The sequence below is a fragment of the Brassica oleracea genome, chromosome C3 (genome assembly GCF_000695525.1).
Source record: "Brassica oleracea var. oleracea cultivar TO1000 chromosome C3, BOL, whole genome shotgun sequence".
NCBI lineage: Eukaryota > Viridiplantae > Streptophyta > Magnoliopsida > Brassicales > Brassicaceae > Brassica > Brassica oleracea.
Window position 1 is genome coordinate 34,874,200 of NC_027750.1, and position 17,593 is coordinate 34,891,792.

Genomic DNA, 17,593 nt, shown 5'->3' on the forward strand with positions numbered 1-17,593 from the left:
GAATTGCAGAATAATAGGTGGGGTGGGGTTAAACTTGTGTAATTAATAACTTGATGAAAATTAGAGTAATATAGAAAACTTGTAAGGGCTGAAATTAAAAATAAAAATACCCCTTAATTTTTTAACGATTCCCCCTTCTTCTGGCCTCTCTACGAGATTTGTTTCGAGATCTCAACATTTGTAGGTGACGATGGCGCTTCGTGCTACTCAATCGACTGCTCGTATAGCGGCACGCGTGGGTCGGACTTTCTCAACAGACGCGGTGGTGGAGTCGGATTGCAAGCGTGGCGAGATCGGCAAGGTGTCCGGAATCCCAGAGGAGCATCTCGCACGAAAGGTATTCTTTTTTGTGAATTGATTTTTAGGAATTAGGGTTGAGGTAGATGATGAGTCTTTTGACTTGGTATGAATCGATTATATTTGCAGGTGATAATATATTCGCCTGCTAGAACAGCGACCCAGCAAGGATCTGGGAAACTTGGGAAATGGAAGATCAACTTCGTCTCCACCCTCAAGTATCCTTTCTTCTTTCCAATCTCTCTTAGTGTATAGTGGTATTTGGCTCATTTGTGGATTCACCTAGATCTCCTCTTCGATATGAGTCTTATGATTAGTGTTGTCCAATCACTTTTAATAGCTTCTGGTGTCACTAGTTATTTGGCCTTTGATGTGTTTTGTGTAGGTGGGAGAATCCATTGATGGGGTGGACTTCTACGGGTGACCCTTATGCCAATGTTGGTGACTCCGCTCTTGGTTTTGATTCTGAGCTAGCTGCCAAGTCCTTTGCTGATCGTCATGGCTGGGACTTTGTGGTAATGTTTCTTTCCTTCTTTGTTACAATACATTCATTCACATTTATATTAAAACTGTGTAATGATTCCGTTCTATGTATATACTTAAAAATGCACATCTTTGATTTGACTCATGGCAGGTCAAGGCGCCCAAAACACCCTTATTGAAGGTTAGTATCTATCTAATCCCACTTAATCTCTTCAATCTAACACCCTCCCTATCTGTTTAAGTCTCCGTAACCCTTGGATCTTAAAAGATTGGATTTTCTTGTCTCTACGATTAGTGATATTAAGGCCTTGTGTTGCTTCGTCAGTTCTGGCGTTCTGCCTTAGACATAGAATCGGACAGTGATTTGTTTGTTAAATCATCATCATACGGCTTATCAAGCGAATGCATAACATGTCTAAACAATATAGAGTTATAATTTAGATAACGATCGTCTCTTTGTCTCTCTGATTCATTCTGTTTGACGATTTTCACCTAATCTCATGATACCATAACTGCAGGCCAAGTCTTACTCTGACAACTTCAAGTGGAAAGGCAAACCTCAACTAGAGAACTGATCTCCTTCTTCTTCCATTTCTCGAACAAAAGGAGAAGCCCCCACTTGATTGATATAAAGAAAGGCTCTCTCATGTTTTATTCGCTATTTACCATGTGTGAGCTTTTTTTCTAAACTATTATCCATGGTTGGATTCTCTTCTTTTTTTTTTTTTTTTTAATTCCTTATAACAATAATATGATGATGATGACAAACAGTTCTTTGGTATTTCATCAAATCTTTATGGTCAAATATGCTGATCTACTTCTCAATAGTTTCGATGTCATGCAAGTGAATGCGAGATATGGTCATAGTCGAGTCAATAATCCATAAGATACAAACGTTCAAAAGACAAATTCGAAACGAAAGAAGATAAACAACGGAACACAAGTCTTGTCTTTTTCATTGCATGTAATAGAAAAAGAAATCGTTGAACTGAATAAATTCTCCGATCAGAAACAAGCATCCAGGAGACAGCAACAGCAGAGCGCAGCCAGACTGTGATTTCATATGTAATAAAACAGAGAGCACAACATATTAACACTACTGGATCAAGAACTAAAATAATAATAACAGTAGTAATAAACAAGATGGGATCAAGAACATACCATCCTTCGAGCATACCAGCTTGTTGCTTTTGCTGGGGAGCTTGAGAGTACTGCGGTGGAGGATAACCTTGAGCAGGGTATCCCTGAGCATATCCTGGCTGTGGATAACCGGCGGGAGGATAGCCAGCCGGAGGATAACCGTCCTTAGGAGGATACCCTTTAAACAGGAATTTCAAAAGCACATTAAAACCAGCAGAGAAGAAGCTAAAACAGAATATCAAAGATCAAAGAAACTAAAAAACAGAATATTACCTTGGGGAGGAGGAGCACCGACAGGATGTTCTTGATTATACATCTTTTAGTTCTTCTAGCTTTTTGAGTTCTTTTTAGTGTTTTGAGTTCTTTCTCTTCTCTTCTCCTTTTAAGCAATCTCTGTTTCTTTCCTTTATAGCGAAGTTAAGACGGTGAGAAATAATTTTTTTTATTTTGTTCTTCCTTTTTTCTAATTGATTAGTGTGATACAAAAAAGAAGAAAACTAGAGAAAATATTCTAAAAACGTGTTTCTTGCATCATAAAGTTTAGGTCCGTTAAATATTTCTTTCATATTCTGTTTAATTTTAACACTAAACAGCAGTATTCATCATATGCTTTTCAAAAAGCAAACTATGTACAAAGCTACATAAAAATATTTACTTCTACTATTAAAATAATTAAACATCACTTATTTTTGGGTTGATCATGTTTCAACTTAAATCATCATCTCTTTTCCTAACATAAGGAGAAAGGCAAATTTAATAGAATCTCCTCGTTTGAATAAAAATAGTTGATGAGATATTATAATTCGAAAAAGATAAAACTTTTATCCACCCACATGCTAGTCCACATTCCCATGACATCAATAATCTTATTATATAATATTAATATCCATAATATATGATTCACCATCCATCGTAAAAAAGTAGAAGAACCCATTAAAAGAAACAATGCTCGTTGCATTGTCTACACACAAAAATGATACACAGCCTAAATAAAGAACCCATTAGCATCGTTACAACAAATCGTGACAACATCTTCCACACCAAAGCTAAAACACTAACAAAAGTCATAAAAGAAGAAAGCAACTTTTGCCTACAAGAAGAGCTCTCTCTACAAGAGTTCTCTCTCTGTTTCTAAACGGTTTGAAAACTTTAAACCGGCTTGGTTCAGGACCAACGCAGCCATTTCCGTGGCCGGTTTGTGCTACCGGACTCTTTTCTTGGAGTCACATTGATCCTATCCGCATTTGCTGCTGCCCAACTGCTAAAACCAGGTGAAGAAACCAATTCTCTAACCGCCTTTGTCGTGCTTTCCTCTGTGAGCTTCTTCCACTCTTCTTTTGATAGTTTGCTCCTTTCAGGAGTTTTATGGAAAGAGGAAGGGAAAGTATCTGATTCAGACGGTGGAGATTGTCGCATCCCACTGATGCCTGAAAAAGAAACGTTAAACAAAAAGCTTATTTATTGGTTTCATTTTACGTTTGAGATAATGTTATTTAAGAGAGATCAGAAATCAACCTCCTGATGGAGAAGCAAAAGTAACACGGTTGTGAAATTCAGAAGCATCATGACTCTTTTGCACGAAGTCATGGAGATATCCAGGGATGGTTGGTACTTCAGCATAACGAATTGCCTCCCAGATTCCTATCAGTAAATTCAATGGAATCCTGCGCCAAAAGAACACAACTTGAGAATTCAATACTGTGTGAACTTTCAGAGATACGGAAGCTAACACTAACAAAAAGAGAGTCTAGTTTGTCAAAGAAAACGGTTAAAATAGATTGGTCACGACTCACTCATATAAGCGTAGTATGAACTTCAATCTGCTGATCTTCTTTAAACTCGCTGATATCAGAATTACAGATATCAGCGCTCCTCCAGCAAGCAAAGGATCAACAGAGCTCTGTAAACAAGAGATCATATTGTTAAAGGATGATTTTCGGTTTGGTTAAAAAGAAAATGTATAGTTGTGATGGACACTGTAAAATAACCTGAAGAATCAAAACAGCAGCAATGATCCGGATAGACCAAGAAACAAAGAGTGATGTGCTCATGTCAATGGAGCCATCTTCGGTTAGAACCAGTTTCCTCACAGTCCAAAATCCAAAAAAAGCTCCAGCTAAAGATAGAAACACCCCGGCAAATATGGCTACCTGCAAAAACCATCACACGGAAACAAACAAAAAAAATCATCAGTACAAGTTTGAAAGGGGATATTCTTAACCAGCACATATTGACACTATCAAAACTTACATACAGGGGTGTACATATCTTCATCGATTCCCATCTCAGTTAGCAGGCTTTGAAATAAACCAGGAATGTAGCGTAGAAGGAAACCACCTAAACCAAGCTGGCCGAAAGAAGAAGGTGTGTTAGGTACAACAATGAGGTTGGAGAAAATGGGAAGCACAATGAAAAGGTAAATCATTTAGAAATCACCACCCACCAGGGTTGAGTATATGAACAATGCAAACGAGCTCCGACCAGTTGGTAATAGCTTCATTCCCTGTGTACAGATCAGATTACAAAAGCTGAGTTCGGAAGTGAATACCTCTCTTTAATATATAATAAGTTAACACAGCAAGATAAGGCTACCTGAAAGAGAACAAGCAGCACAACAAGCATAATACCAACAGCCATGGCACTGCTGTAGTAAAACGCTAACGATTGGCTCAGCACCGAAGCCGAAGCCAACAAAACCGCACCAAGTATCAAGAACACTATGCGATACATGGAAAACTCTGCAAAGCCGAAAACATAGTTGATAAATAAGAAAGTAGAAACAATTGCTAAACCAAAAGAAGAGAGAAAGATCTATACCTTCTACAGCAGACAGTTCCAAAGTGACCTTTGCTGAGCTAATAGATCTTACGTCAATGACTTTGTGGTCAAAGGGCGACATCGTCTGAACCCATGAACCCTTAGAGACTTTCTCCCACCGACTTGGAGGGCACATCCCAATTGCACGCGACAAATTCCTACAAATCAGTGAATCATACATTGTTATCATCTCAACCAAGGAACTTACAGAAACTGGTGATTAACAATACCCAGAAGTAAGCAATCAGACCTGTGGAAGCAAACATCAAAGTTACTTGCTTTCCCAGCGGTTGATGCGTTAAGTATCAACTTCAACGAATGTGCGTACTTGTCCATGTGTTTAAACCTTCGAAGTCCATTGATATGTATCCTCTGACATAGAGAGGTTCTCTCTGGCTTCAATCCAGGAGAGCCCTTCACCTCTAAACTAGGATTCACTTGAACCGCCCTAGTCTCTCCCACAACTGTCAACACACAGTTTATAGCGAAATCAACCCACACATATTACAAACATTCAATTGTATGTACACCCAAGATTTGTGCAATTTCCACAGAAACCATCAAACCCTAGATTTCTACAATTTCAACCTGCGATTCCACAGACCAAATCGCATTATTAAGAGAAAAGAACTTACCGAACAGAAGTTCATCAGATGAGACAAGAGAGGAGAAAGCAAAGAGATGTAGCAAGATGATTCCGATGACGACGCCGGAGCTTCGGAGAAGACGATAACCACCCATCGATTTCAAGAGGAACGAACGAACGACGATGAAAATAAGGTTTAGTAAAGGCGCGGATTTGAATCAACCATAAAGCCTGATCGTATTTATTGTAATTAGTAAATGGGCCTTTATAAGCCCATCTTGAGCCCATTCCTTCAAAGTGAAACTATGGTTTGATTTGGTACGACTTGCGTCCAATGCGTGATGCTTTGGAATAAGGTTGCTTCGTTAATCAACAAATTAGTACCGGTACCTGTTCGGAAACGCGCTAGGCGCTATTCAGACGGTCGGATTGGACCTAACGCCTAAAGAGAAAATCGAAGATTAATCGAAAATTATGCGGGGCGAAATTTTTAGATTGTTTACTATGTTATAAAACATGTTAATCTTTAATTGTGTATAACATTAATACATTTTCATGTTTAAGATTGTATAAAACATACGAATAGAATATATAAACTTAATATAGTTTAATTTTCAACAAAATTATGAATATAAATGATATTTATAAAATTTTAGATCAAATAAATAAATAAAAATATTATTAAAATATATATATATATATATATATATATATATATATATATATATATTAGGTGGCCGCCTAGGTGGCTAGGCGGTCATTTAGGCGGTCTACGCGGAGAAAATCAGATATCCGATTTTTTAAACTGATTTAGCATAAATCGAGGCGAAAGAGTGACGCGTATCGCCCAGTCGGCCCGCCTACCGCCGATTTTTAGAACAGGGATACTGCTATATACTAAGGTTGATATAATAATAATGTAACTGAAAATGATTTGAGCCGTTAATTACGTTACGTCTAGTTAACTACTGAACCTAATGTAATTTACGCATCAGTCATTGGCTCATTGACTTCATGACTGATTGACAAAAAGAGGCCGACCAAATGAGCTGCCTTGCATATTTTAAAGAGACTACGTTTACATTTGTTTTTTTTTCCTATAGTTATAGATGAATAAAATAAAACATGCGAGTAGTAACTCAATAATTATAGGCTTTACAGCTTTGTTAAAAACCCGCTTTAAACGCCAACCGTTTGTTTAGTTGAACGGTGGTTAACACCAAACATGATGTTATTACGTAAAATCGTACTAGTATGGAAGGTTATCATTGGATGTATCGAAACTTTATGATATTATGTCAAACTATATATCCAAGAGTACAACGAGCTGTCGGTTTAATATTTTGTTCAATTGATGGCAATTTATCTTTTGCAAGTTAATTCGTGTGTATAAACAGGGAAACAAATTAGTAAATGATTTGTTGTGCAATTCTGAATCTGTAAAATATTGTTGCAGTATTGGCCTAAATGTTCTAAATCTCGTTTGAGAATACCTTAAAAATGCTCAAATAATTAAAACGTTAGAGCAATTAAAGTTCTTGAAAATATAATTTGAGACTGGATCTTCATTTAAAGCATTTATGATAATAACATCGCTTTACATAAACTTTCAATGTTGTCGGATGTGCTTTAAGAATATCGACGCTTTTGAAGACTTCTCTCACGAGGATCCAAGTTCCGGAATGCTGTGTAAAGCTGGTCTCCACCCACCGCCACATCTTCCTCCGCCGTAGCTCCGTCTCATAAACCCATTTCCACTGTCATCTCCGGCGACCTATGTAAAACCCGTTGTGATTAAATCAAACATCCATACAGTGAAACACAGTTTAGCATGTCTTAGACCAAAATTTAAGGCATGTGAAAGATGTGCATTTGCATATGGTCATGTGGCCCGTAATAGAATTGCAAAACTATTTTTAAAAACATATTTAAAATATTCTACATGACCTATAGAGTATTATTTTACAACAACCAAGCCGGTCATTGTAAATTCTTAAATGTTAAAAGTCAGAGCATATGGAAATGCGAACTTACCGTATCATCATTAGATACATCTTCTTTCGGATCCAAAACCGAATTTGGGTTGACCCGACCATTATGATCCTGATCTGTCTTCTTTCTGTGTTTCTTCGTCTTCTTCTTTAGCTCAAGTCCTCCTCCTTCTTTCAATAGCTTGCCAAGCTTTACACACTTCTTCGTCGCAAACTCCTTCAAAACCTCTGCATACAAAATTACTAACAATGTTAATAACATAACAGAGGAACTAAAAATAATAATAATAATAATAATAATAAAAAGAGATATATAGATTTTATGTATGCCTTCGAAGCTGACGAGACGGTAGACATGTCCGATGAGTAAAGTGTCGTCAGGACGAAGGAGCTTGAGCTGCTTCAGTGGGGACCCTTTCTCGTTCCTCAATGTCGGTGACGTTACCACCACCGCAACGTAATGACCAGGGTTTGATTTCATGACGTCGCTTGCTGTCACCGACCAGTAAATCCTCTCCACCTTGTTCTCCGCCGGGTGATGGATCAAAACCGTCGCTGCCTCAGCCGCTTGACAGTTTCCCATTTTTTAAAGAAAGAATAATTATTTTGTTGGGTTCTTCTGAAGTAATAAAAAGATTAAAGAGCGTTACGTAGTAGGGCTTTTAATAAATTCTCTCTACTGTTGATTTGTCAGGTTTGACAAGAGAGGACGCTGGAGATTGATAAAATATTTTAAAGATTACGAGAAAAAAAAGGATGAAGAATAAAAGAAACAGAGAGTTTGTAAAGTAAGATGTCGACGGAGATTAAGCAAAGCGATGAATAAATAAAGAGGTTGGGGCTTACAAGGTGGTGGTGGAACTATTTATTATATTTTGATTTCTATTGATAATGACATTACTGTTATATTTTTATGGGAAAATTGATTTAATGTTAGTAAGGATCTTGCATATCGCAACCAGTGAATTGATTGCGTAATTCTCTTCTATTATTAAGTTGACCAGGGTGTTTTTTTGGTATCTAATTTAAAACTAACACCGACTGTAAATTTAATAACTATCCATTTTTTAGTTTCTACCAATGCTATTCAACATTTTAATCCAAGAGTGAATATTTGATGATTTGTTAACTAATCAGAAATATTTGAACGTGTCAAGTATTTAATTATCTTTGACACAAAACTGTTGCAATGCTGCAACCACAAAGTCTACTACCATGTCAAAACAAGCTAATTTGTTTATGGTTGTACTACAAAGAAAAAACATGTTTTTTGATATGAAATTAGTAAATTTATCACTAAATTAAAAGTTGAAATTGACTGACCAAGAAATTAAATTCGTTACACCAAAACACGCCACCAAAAACCGATGAAGTCTGGTAAGACAACACTCCTAATTAAATTTTCTGAATGCGTGTCAAAGTTGTACTGAGTAGTGCAGAAATTTTTTTTAATGTTGGACTTCAAAGCCCGTTAAAGATCTTACCGGGCCAGTCTCAAAAAGAGTAATTTGAAGTTACATACTATTGGATACGAAACAAATATCCAAGTCTTACTACAACGATCCATAGTTAAAACATTCATTACAACTTGAAAAGAAACCAAACATAAAAGAGACCGAGTCATAGATCGATAACACCGCAGAGCACACGTAATAAAAAGAGCAAACAAAGATAGAATCTTCAGCTCTGCATAGCGTCTTGTTCCTCTTCTCCATCAGCTTCGATAGGTTCGCTGAACATATACTGACTCTGATACTCAACAAGGTACTGCATCGACCTCCTCGCATCCAAGAACAATCGATAAACTCTGTTGACATCCTCAATCTCCACAACTTTCCCTTTCCGCTTCTGGCAAGACAACGCAGCAGCTGTTATCAGATGAATCGCATACCTCAGAGAAGTATCGCGCCCGATCAAAGTCAATAGCTGCTTCGCCTCCTCGTTCATCTCAACGTCTTCTTCTTGGCAACGTATCTCCAAGATTTTCCTTATGTCTTCGTCCGTGTAAGGCTGAGTCGAGATGATGAGGAGACGGTCGAGGAGATCGATCGGGATCCCGTGAGGTGATTTCTGGTTAGTTCCGCGGATTGTCGTGACTCCTCGGTTCGTCGCCACGACGAGGATCGGTGACATTTCGTTCTCGAGGGCTCGGTTGAGGAATGAGAAGCATTCAATGTCGAGCATGTGGACTTCGTCGATGAAGAGAACACCGGGGACTATCTCAGCTTTGCCTTCTTCTCTCCACTCCGCTACTTTCGTGTCGATCTGTTCACGAACTTCTGATCGGATTTCTCCTGTATCACCCGTGAATAGGGCTAGAAACCCTTGCGTCCTGCTCAAGAACAAAGTCACTTAACTAACAATACTAGAAACAAAATGTCTTACAGATACATAGTTACAAAGGTTGTTCTAGCTAGCTCACTGCACTAACGTGACCTAAATCAACTCAATTCCCAATCATTTAATGACTAGCAATGTCACACAATACAAGAAAGTGTGAAACTTTTTTGAACCTGCTGTTGATAACATCAATCTCATGAAGAGTGACACAATGCACAACCTCTTTCCTCTTCTGCAGCTCCCCTTCAGGGCACTGCACAAACTTAGTCTGAGCACCCATAGCATCATAGTCCCTAGACCTCGAAAACGACCTCCCAAGCTTACTAATCTTCCCAGTCGCCTTATCAAGCGCAATCACATCACCGCTCTGCACTTTCTCCTTATTCAAAGACTCAATCAGCTTCGCCCCCATATCGTACACAGTCTCCATATCCGTCGTCTTCATAGTCAGCTTCCCGGACTTGGACGCAACACCCGAAGAAGCAGGCCTATCGATCTGAACCTCAACGACCTCTCCTTCGATAACCTCGGTCTCCTCCTTGATCCTCACACCGATCGCTTTGCGGAAAGACTGAGTCAAAGCCTCGGTCTTCGACATCTCCAGGGAGAATATCTCGCTCCCCGCGATCATCGCGAAGGGCGTCTCCAGTCCGAGGGATTTCGCCATTCCCATCGCGATCGCGGTTTTGCCAGTTCCGGGCTGCCCCGCGATTAGGATGGCCCGGCCGGCGATTTTGCCTTCTTTGATCATCTGGAGGATTACGCCGGCGGCTTTGCGGGCCTTCACTTGGCCTACCATTCCTTCGGAGACGGCTCGTGGCTCGAGGGATGAGTCGAGTCCCAGGCCTCGGATGTGCGAGTGCGCGCCGATTCGCTCCACTCTTGTTAGGTCGCGGCTCTCAGATAGCTTTAGTTCCGCCATTTTTTTTTTCTCGATTATCGTCGTTCGGCGATTGAGGTGGAGGGAGGGAGAAGAGCTATTAGAGGTTTTAGGGTTTAGAAGAGTTGCTATGCAGTGGCGAAGGGACAGTCGATGTAATTTGAAGTAACCCTTATCAAGGGTAGAAACGTAATTTGTCAAAGCAGAGTTTCTCATTTAGTAATGTACCCTTGTATTATTGGGGAATTTACGTAACAATCCGTTTATTTTTTTAAGAGTTAACTCTATTAAAGAAATTTCTAAATTTGGATTAGCGTTTAGCACTGGGTCCTCTGCTCGCCGGTTCTTTCAGTATTCCGGCGAAGGAAGAAGAAGAACTTTCGAGGTTTTAGGGTTTAGAAATTGCTATGCCATGGCCAATTCAATGTAATTTGAAGCAACTCTGTTAAGGGCATAAACGTAATTACTCTTGTGTTTTTGATGAAATTACATAAAGATAAGAATAGGATTATCCCAATCTCTTAAATGGGTTTGTTAACCTATTTAAGATTTTAAAAAAAATGAAAAATAGAAATAAACCTAAGACACGTCTCTTAGTTAATTAAGAGAAAGAAGAAACATATCTTGTTTCGTTTTCTACTTACCGGAAAAGACGAAGGGGAGTTGATTACTCTGTAAGAGCCATTGTCTACGTCAATCTGAAGAACAAAAAATAATAATCTGATTGATTTCTTTCTAAATCTGAATCTAACACTCTCTGAATCCTCAAAATCGAATCATTGCAGATGGATTAAGCTTGCCGTGAAACTTCCGATGTTGCATTCGGTGATGGTTTTGATGACGACGATCTTCCCTCTGGAAAGCGATCAAAGCTCGATCGGTTCCCTCTCAGCCAATGGGAGCTCGCGGTGTATCTCGGTGTCTTCCTCGTCTTCTCCTATGGTCTCTTCTGCATCTACATCACCATGCCGCTGCAGAATCCTGCAAGCTCAAGCTCCCAAGAAGCATCTCTGATCTCCGCTCGCTCAAGTAACTGTTAAAGACTCAAACTTTATTATAGCAGTAATCGATATTTTGATCAATGTTGAGCTTCTTTGAGGTTAACTATAGGTTTCCTTCACGTACGTGCTCATGAATTTATCATTGCTGATCTGTTTTTAATGGTTTTGGCTAGGCGTTTGAAAAGCTCTTCGAGGCATTTGAGAACTACATTATGGATATACACAAAACAAAAGTTTCGCAGGTAGGCTACACAGCTATAAATCACGGCCCTTACATGACATGTCTCATGTTTTAGACTCACTTTTTGCAATTCATCTGCAGTTTCTGATGTTCTATGCATGTTCACTCGATCCTGAAAACTGTGGTGTGAAATTTGCGGTTAAGCTGATGGACATTTTCCTCTTCAGCAACAAGCTACCTACAAGGCAAGTTTCACCTTCTCTTCATAAATGTATGATCTGATTGAAACTTAAGTCTGTTGCAACATTGATTCAATTTTTAGGCTGGTAGATGAGTGTGTGGATTACTGTAGAACTTGCAATGGTGATATTAACCCTAAAGCACATCAAATTTTCTACTCCGGATGCCAGGTATATACTGCTTTCAATCCCAAGCTCTACCAGACACAATATTATACACTAATCATTTGCTTAGATCATGTTTTGTGAGAACACAGGCGATCATGTATGTGCTCTGCTTCCGGAAGAGATCCATCCTAGTTGTTCCTCGCTTTCGGTCTGAGCTTATACCATTGGAGTCAATTTTAATGCACAAACTAAACCCGTTAAAGGTGAGTTATATTACTCTGATCCCATTTGTTTTTCCACTGAAACTCAACTGTTAAGTATCAAACGCATAATAAGCTTTGCAAACGATTTTGTTTTTGAGAATAGGAATGCCTTCCATGGCTAGTTGCAGAGTTCCTTAAACAAGCTAAAGCTGGTGGCTTGTTCGTCGTCTCAGACTCCTTCATTTTCGATAAGCTACTTGAGTCTGAGCTCTCCCATGGGTCTAAGAAGCTTGATGCATTCTTCCCTTCATTATTATTAGTTTGTGAACATCTCGGCTTCTATGCCAGATGTTCCTATGAAACGCATGAGCAATGCGAGCGTCTGGGATTTTGTTCATCTTGATTTTGAAAAAGGTGCAGCCAAGATGATGTGTAAGAGAGGTGAGATGTCTAATGCTAACTTCCATATGACACAACTTCAATGGAACTGCAGCCAAATCGATGGAAACCGTAATAACATCTTTAAAACAAAAAAAACTCTTCAAGATCTTGAATTATATTTCTATTGATTCTGATTAGTTTTATTTCATTTACAGGAATGTCACATGAGGAAGCTTGGTATGATTCCTTTAGTTACATTGACTCTGATTCTGATGATGGATCAAATAGTAGTGTTTTTGAAGGTAAACATCAAAGCTTTTGATAAAATCTAAGACATTATTATTAGTTTGTGAATTATTAACATTTATATTTTTTTTTTTGCAGATGCAAATGCAAATGCTTCTGCAATGGGACAGGTGATTCAGTATGAAGAATTCTACGGAAGCTACCTGACAATAGATGGAAACAAAGCTGAAACATTCTCAAACAAGATCATGCGTCTTAAATGGTGGTTTCATGCTCTTGGCTGATCTTGAAGCTTTATCACCGGGAATTTCATCTACTGGTCGATGGTGAGACCGACCTATGACGACGAAGATGATGGTGATGAAGATGCTGAGATCATTGTGAACGGAGATGAGGAGAGTAATGAAGAGGAGGAAGATGATGTTGATCATGTCATGGACAAGATGTCCATAACGCCTAAGCATTCTTTCATGAACGAGATGGAAAGAGACAGACTTCTGGAAATGCCTTCAGTAATCAAACCTTCCATTAGTCCTCAATCCTTTTGAGTTTTTTTTTGGGTTTCTATACGCATTTTTGCAGTAATTTTTATAAGTTTCTCTGTTATGCTTGAGGATTGGTGTCAAGCAAGGAAGTTGCTCGGGGATGTCTTACACCATGGACTTTGAGAATAGAGCCAACGCAAAACCAGATGATTCCACCATCGAGTACCAAGGCTTCGCTATAGGTTAGTTTCTTCCCTTAGTTTGTTTTGAGTTTGGATAATCCTTCCATTCTAATAGAATAAGGTCCAAGAGAGTTAGATTATTTAGTCCACGCCTTGTTGCATATGAATGTTTGTTTTGTTGTTTTTAAGACTGTTTCAGTTTATAGTTCATGTCTTTAGTCATGATACTTGATTTATCATGGGTTTAACCAAAGTTTTCTACTTGTGGGTGTTCTTGTAGATTAATCAAAGTTCAAATATGTATGTTTGATACTTTTTTTTTTATAAAATTTTTTAAGAACCCTTAATCAAGAAACTAAAGTTCTAAACACATATTTATTATTAAAAAAGTGATTAAGAGACCCTAATGGGGTTCTATGAATAATCAAGATCTAAGGATTCCGATTATATTTTTCACTCTAATCAAGAAGTTTCAGAGGTTGGATCCTGGATATGAGTTGGGTTAGAACTCTCTTTGGCAAGTTTCTTTGCCTCTCTCCTCTGCTTGACTTTTTTCGTCTTATCATTGCCCTCAAAGCTCACTTTCTCTACAAAATAAAAAGAGTCAGATACGTAATGTAATTATTACTCGACAGAGACGGCTTTGAATGATTGTACAAAAAGGTCAACAATGCCACAACTTGAGTTAAGTAGATTCAGAATAAAGTCAAAACTTTCCAAACTCTTGGGTCTAAATTTCGTATACAAGACGATTATGACATTTAGTTAAGTAGGGATTATTGGTTGTTGTATTTTAATGAATTTGAAAATCCGAACTAAATCTAGTGTTATTGGTTCTATGATTTTCAAATATGTATTAAAATTATGTGTTATTGGTTTAATGATTCATAAATTCTATATCAAATCAAGTGTTATTCAATCGTACGGATTTACTAATATATTTGATTTAATAATGGATTTGAATGGATTTGTTTGGATTTTTTAGTTAAAAATACAAAGATTCAAATCCGAAGAAAAACCTCCGGATTTGCATATTTTAATTGAATTTATAAATACTATATAGATTTCTAAATCAATCAAAATATATAAACCAATAACGGTTTGTAAATATATAAACCAATCACAATATCGGACCTCCTTAGATATGTACGAAAGTCAAAAAAATGTCGTACCTTCTTTCTCTGAGGCATTTAGTCGAGCGGGTTGTATGCAACTCGCCTCTTCTCCACCGCTGCTGTCTTCGCGGGTCTCAATCATTTCTGTCGGAAGCAGAGGTCCGATAACTTTCCTCCGTCGAGCAGCTTCCTCTTTGAGCATCTTCTTTCTGATCCTCTTCCTCTGCGCTCGACTCGGTTTAGTCTCTGGCTCGTCTCCGTTTTCATGGTCGTCGCCGTGATTTGATGAATCAATGTTCAAGTAATCCTCTGAATAAATCGACTGTGGTTTGTTATATAACTCCCGATCTACCAACGTTAAATCATGTTGAAATTACATAACAGTCGTACCTGGGTTTATGAGTGTTACATCGAACGGTTCGTCATCAAACCCTAAAACCTGAAACCCCAAATTCAAACAATGGCATAAACAATTATCGATTAGAGAAGAGATATGAAAAGAGAAAATACCGGAGACGGAGAAGAGGAAGGCGATGAAGGAGGATAGAGTGTTTGAAGAAGAGCTTCGTGTAACTTTCTTCGCTTTTCCTCTCGCCCTCGCATCTTCCACGATTGTTCACCACTCGGCCGTGAAATCTCCGTCCCTGATCCTTAACGTGCAACTTTCCAAATGTTTTCTTCTTCAACCCCTAGACTTTTGTGCTATTCGTTTTCTGACCCGAAACTTTGTATTTTTGGCTTAAACACACCCCGGGACAAGATTTCCTTCTTTTTTTTTTGGTACGTTGACGTTGGTGTCGTGCGAAGGAGAGAAAATGTTAAAAGTGAAAGACTTCCTAACAACTAGGAAAAAAAAACTTTTTTGTTTGACCTTCGTTTTCATGATCTCATGAATCTCATCTGCCTCGCAGATAATACGTACCTATAGTGTTCGTTGAAACGTAACTAAAAATATCGTAAATTTAACTCACCTATAAGTGAAGACTATGAAATAAAACATACCAAGCTATATAGAATTGACGGAAATGTTGAGGAGGTTCTATTCTACAAATTGAAATTTATATACAATCCGAAAATCTGTATGCACACAGAATCAATCCCTTAAATTAACAAGAAACATGAAAAACATTAATTTATTAGGGGAAGTTTTTTTTGTCTTTTATCGTTGACAAATAGTAAAAACACCACACAACTTTCTTTTTTTAAATCGATCAGAAACAGACAGCAAACCCTCTTCTTCAAACTCATCACAAGCCTTCTCTTCATCGATCCTTCCCATCACCATACAGCTATAGTTTCTCCTGAGATCCAACGGTCGTCTCATCGCAGCCCTATTTTCTCCGACACCACCGCCACGTGTGACAAACCGGCAGCGTTCACGTGTCCCCGTCGTCGTTGACGTATTAAGTATGAAGCTACGAGGGAGAGTGGTGCTTGGTGCTTCGCAGATTTGAAAGTTACCGGCCGATAAACCGAATCCACCAGAACCACCACCGGTGATGAAACCGACGGAGCATGATGTCATGCTACGTATGTAGGCGTCACGTGCCATGATCAAGAAACGTACCGGGGATTTCACTAGTCTTGATAAGGCTCTCTCTTTCTTCATCTCTTTAGCTTTCATGATTTTAAGTGAAATGAAAGATCGAAGACTGAGATGAAAACAGATTTTATAAGAGAGAGACGATGTCGTCCAATGCTAGCAGATCGCTATAAATGTACCTTTTATTACTGAAATAAATATTATAAGGGGTATTATAAATGTATCTAGTTGGATGTTACAGTTTTTCTGATACTTATCTTATTAAAAGAACTATATACAGTATAATTATAATTTACTTTGTTTCAGACTTTGCTTACGTCAAAATGAGGCTGAAGCTGCAATTGCAATCCAACCATTTGTTTCTGATATTTTAAAGGTACATAATCGTTGAGTGTTGAAGCTAATAATAAGTATTAAAAATGTAAAGAACAACAAAAAAATCATAGCTGAGATTTATCCATTCAAGCTTAATCGTGGTGGCGAGATTAATGGTTAGATAGCAATTGCCAAGTACTCGTCCATATGTCCTTAAACACGTTATATCATATAAGTAAATAAAAAATCGAGAGATGTTATTTTATAAGATGGATTGAGATATGACACCAAATTGCGTATCTCATTAAAAAAATTTTTTTGCTTATCTCATTAAAAGGTAGCGAAAGCTTCGTTCGAAGAAAAAAGAGTATTAAAAGTATAAGATTGGTTAGGGTGGACTTGAATTTAGCAGTGATACAAATTTCATTATCAAACCAATTTGTCAAATAAATATTACTTCAACTTTAAGTTAGTCTAAACAAATTTTTTGCACGGATTCTTTAAGGGACAGAACTTGGGTTCACCCCCTAAGGTGAATCTTATAATTCACCATATTTCTTTACACCAATCAAACTGCCACATAGGATTAATGAAAGAAGGGATTAAATTTAGAAGAAAAAAAGAAATATAGCTATAAAAAAAAGGAACTAATGTTGTTAAGCTAAGCCGCCGTTAGTTTTGATTATAATTTTTCTTCATAATCCATCGGCGTCTTCTTCTTCTTCTTCCCAGAAACTCCTAAAGAATTTTTCACATAACTTACAGGTTTGTTTGAGATACATCATCACTCAATTAACATAATTAATCTCAAGTTTAATTATGGTTTGTTATATATATCTCTTGATCATATTAGAGAGATTGAGTCAATTAGGTTTTATTGCTTTATTTTGATCGTGACAAAAAATCGATGACTAATGATTATACACCATTAAAGTCACAATTGTTCTGGCTATAACTAATAACTATGAGAAGAAAAGAGTTTTGATGACTAATGATTATTACGTTTAGTGGGGTTCCACTGAATGAATTAAAGTTGTTTATTGGGACATTCTATTGCTTA

General features: G+C 37.8%; 7 protein-coding genes across 7 annotated transcripts; 1 reads left to right on the forward strand and 6 right to left on the reverse strand.

Annotated features, from left to right (window-relative positions):
- The first annotated feature begins 134 nt into the window (after nucleotides 1–134).
- On the forward strand, nucleotides 135–1,503 carry LOC106329196 (NADH dehydrogenase [ubiquinone] iron-sulfur protein 4, mitochondrial). The gene is made up of 5 exons (XM_013767807.1): nucleotides 135–337; nucleotides 427–515; nucleotides 683–812; nucleotides 932–961; nucleotides 1,299–1,503. Exons 1-5 carry the CDS (start codon nucleotides 191–193, stop codon nucleotides 1,353–1,355), a joined length of 453 nt encoding a protein of 150 aa, XP_013623261.1. The 5' UTR covers nucleotides 135–190; the 3' UTR covers nucleotides 1,356–1,503.
- A 116-nt stretch (nucleotides 1,504–1,619) lies between these two features.
- Nucleotides 1,620–2,391, reverse strand: LOC106329197 (cysteine-rich and transmembrane domain-containing protein A). The gene is made up of 3 exons (XM_013767808.1): nucleotides 2,194–2,391; nucleotides 1,942–2,098; nucleotides 1,620–1,831 (listed from the first exon to the last, which is right to left on the reverse strand). Exons 1-3 carry the CDS (start codon nucleotides 2,234–2,236, stop codon nucleotides 1,786–1,788), a joined length of 246 nt encoding a protein of 81 aa, XP_013623262.1. The 5' UTR covers nucleotides 2,237–2,391; the 3' UTR covers nucleotides 1,620–1,785.
- Nucleotides 2,392–2,792: 401 nt separating this feature from the next.
- LOC106331541 lies at nucleotides 2,793–5,522 on the reverse strand. Its single transcript, XM_013769922.1, has 10 exons — nucleotides 5,373–5,522; nucleotides 4,988–5,201; nucleotides 4,738–4,895; nucleotides 4,513–4,658; nucleotides 4,364–4,423; nucleotides 4,175–4,267; nucleotides 3,909–4,070; nucleotides 3,714–3,820; nucleotides 3,436–3,584; nucleotides 2,793–3,347 (listed from the first exon to the last, which is right to left on the reverse strand). The coding sequence occupies exons 1-10, from the start codon at nucleotides 5,476–5,478 to the stop codon at nucleotides 3,085–3,087; spliced, it is 1,458 nt and encodes a 485-aa protein (XP_013625376.1). The 5' UTR covers nucleotides 5,479–5,522; the 3' UTR covers nucleotides 2,793–3,084.
- A 1,254-nt stretch (nucleotides 5,523–6,776) lies between these two features.
- On the reverse strand, nucleotides 6,777–8,105 carry LOC106333075. The gene is made up of 3 exons (XM_013771561.1): nucleotides 7,645–8,105; nucleotides 7,358–7,542; nucleotides 6,777–7,097 (listed from the first exon to the last, which is right to left on the reverse strand). The coding sequence occupies exons 1-3, from the start codon at nucleotides 7,895–7,897 to the stop codon at nucleotides 6,984–6,986; spliced, it is 552 nt and encodes a 183-aa protein (XP_013627015.1). The 5' UTR covers nucleotides 7,898–8,105; the 3' UTR covers nucleotides 6,777–6,983.
- A 708-nt stretch (nucleotides 8,106–8,813) lies between these two features.
- Nucleotides 8,814–10,677, reverse strand: LOC106336195 (ruvB-like 2). Its single transcript, XM_013774950.1, has 2 exons — nucleotides 9,828–10,677; nucleotides 8,814–9,646 (listed from the first exon to the last, which is right to left on the reverse strand). The coding sequence occupies exons 1-2, from the start codon at nucleotides 10,574–10,576 to the stop codon at nucleotides 8,995–8,997; spliced, it is 1,401 nt and encodes a 466-aa protein (XP_013630404.1). The 5' UTR covers nucleotides 10,577–10,677; the 3' UTR covers nucleotides 8,814–8,994.
- Nucleotides 10,678–13,867: 3,190 nt separating this feature from the next.
- Nucleotides 13,868–15,388, reverse strand: LOC106332736. Its single transcript, XM_013771227.1, has 4 exons — nucleotides 15,186–15,388; nucleotides 15,066–15,114; nucleotides 14,733–14,984; nucleotides 13,868–14,147 (listed from the first exon to the last, which is right to left on the reverse strand). Exons 1-4 carry the CDS (start codon nucleotides 15,276–15,278, stop codon nucleotides 14,023–14,025), a joined length of 519 nt encoding a protein of 172 aa, XP_013626681.1. The 5' UTR covers nucleotides 15,279–15,388; the 3' UTR covers nucleotides 13,868–14,022.
- Nucleotides 15,389–15,790: 402 nt separating this feature from the next.
- Nucleotides 15,791–16,382, reverse strand: LOC106333311. Its single transcript, XM_013771774.1, has one exon. It carries the CDS (start codon nucleotides 16,297–16,299, stop codon nucleotides 15,835–15,837), a length of 465 nt encoding a protein of 154 aa, XP_013627228.1. The 5' UTR covers nucleotides 16,300–16,382; the 3' UTR covers nucleotides 15,791–15,834.
- Nucleotides 16,383–17,593: the final 1,211 nt, after the last annotated feature.

Bases quoted from the DNA above. Each gene is read 5' to 3' on its own strand.
- LOC106329196 (XM_013767807.1), top strand. From the start codon at position 191: ATGGCGCTTCGTGCTACTCAATCGACTGCTCGTATAGCGGCACGCGTG. The intron at 516-682 runs GTATCCTTTCTT...TGTTTTGTGTAG, and splicing joins AACTTCGTCTCCACCCTCAA to GTGGGAGAATCCATTGATGG. The intron at 962-1,298 runs GTTAGTATCTAT...CCATAACTGCAG, and splicing joins CCAAAACACCCTTATTGAAG to GCCAAGTCTTACTCTGACAA.
- LOC106329197 (XM_013767808.1), bottom strand. From the start codon at position 2,236: ATGTATAATCAAGAACATCCTGTCGGTGCTCCTCCTCCCCAAG. The intron at 2,099-2,193 runs GTAATATTCTGT...TCCTGTTTAAAG, and splicing joins CGGTGCTCCTCCTCCCCAAG to GGTATCCTCCTAAGGACGGT. The intron at 1,832-1,941 runs GTATGTTCTTGA...ATGAAATCACAG, and splicing joins GCTGGTATGCTCGAAGGATG to TCTGGCTGCGCTCTGCTGTT.
- LOC106331541 (XM_013769922.1), bottom strand. From the start codon at position 5,478: ATGGGTGGTTATCGTCTTCTCCGAAGCTCCGGCGTCGTCATCGGAATC. The intron at 4,659-4,737 runs GTATAGATCTTT...TCGGCTTTGCAG, and splicing joins GGAACTGTCTGCTGTAGAAG to AGTTTTCCATGTATCGCATA. The intron at 3,348-3,435 runs GTTGATTTCTGA...TTTCTTTTTCAG, and splicing joins TTTTGCTTCTCCATCAGGAG to GCATCAGTGGGATGCGACAA.
- LOC106333075 (XM_013771561.1), bottom strand. From the start codon at position 7,897: ATGGGAAACTGTCAAGCGGCTGAGGCAGCGACGGTTTTGATCCATCAC. The intron at 7,543-7,644 runs GCATACATAAAA...TTTTGTATGCAG, and splicing joins CCGTCTCGTCAGCTTCGAAG to AGGTTTTGAAGGAGTTTGCG. The intron at 7,098-7,357 runs GTAAGTTCGCAT...GGTTTTACATAG, and splicing joins ATGTATCTAATGATGATACG to GTCGCCGGAGATGACAGTGG.
- LOC106336195 (XM_013774950.1), bottom strand. From the start codon at position 10,576: ATGGCGGAACTAAAGCTATCTGAGAGCCGCGACCTAACAAGAGTGGAG. The intron at 9,647-9,827 runs GTTCAAAAAAGT...GTTCTTGAGCAG, and splicing joins ATTGATGTTATCAACAGCAG to GACGCAAGGGTTTCTAGCCC.
- LOC106332736 (XM_013771227.1), bottom strand. From the start codon at position 15,278: ATGCGAGGGCGAGAGGAAAAGCGAAGAAAGTTACACGAAGCTCTTCTT. The intron at 15,115-15,185 runs GTATTTTCTCTT...TTGGGGTTTCAG, and splicing joins CTTCCTCTTCTCCGTCTCCG to GTTTTAGGGTTTGATGACGA. The intron at 14,148-14,732 runs GTACGACATTTT...TTTATTTTGTAG, and splicing joins AAATGCCTCAGAGAAAGAAG to AGAAAGTGAGCTTTGAGGGC.
- LOC106333311 (XM_013771774.1), bottom strand. From the start codon at position 16,299: ATGAAAGCTAAAGAGATGAAGAAAGAGAGAGCCTTATCAAGACTAGTG.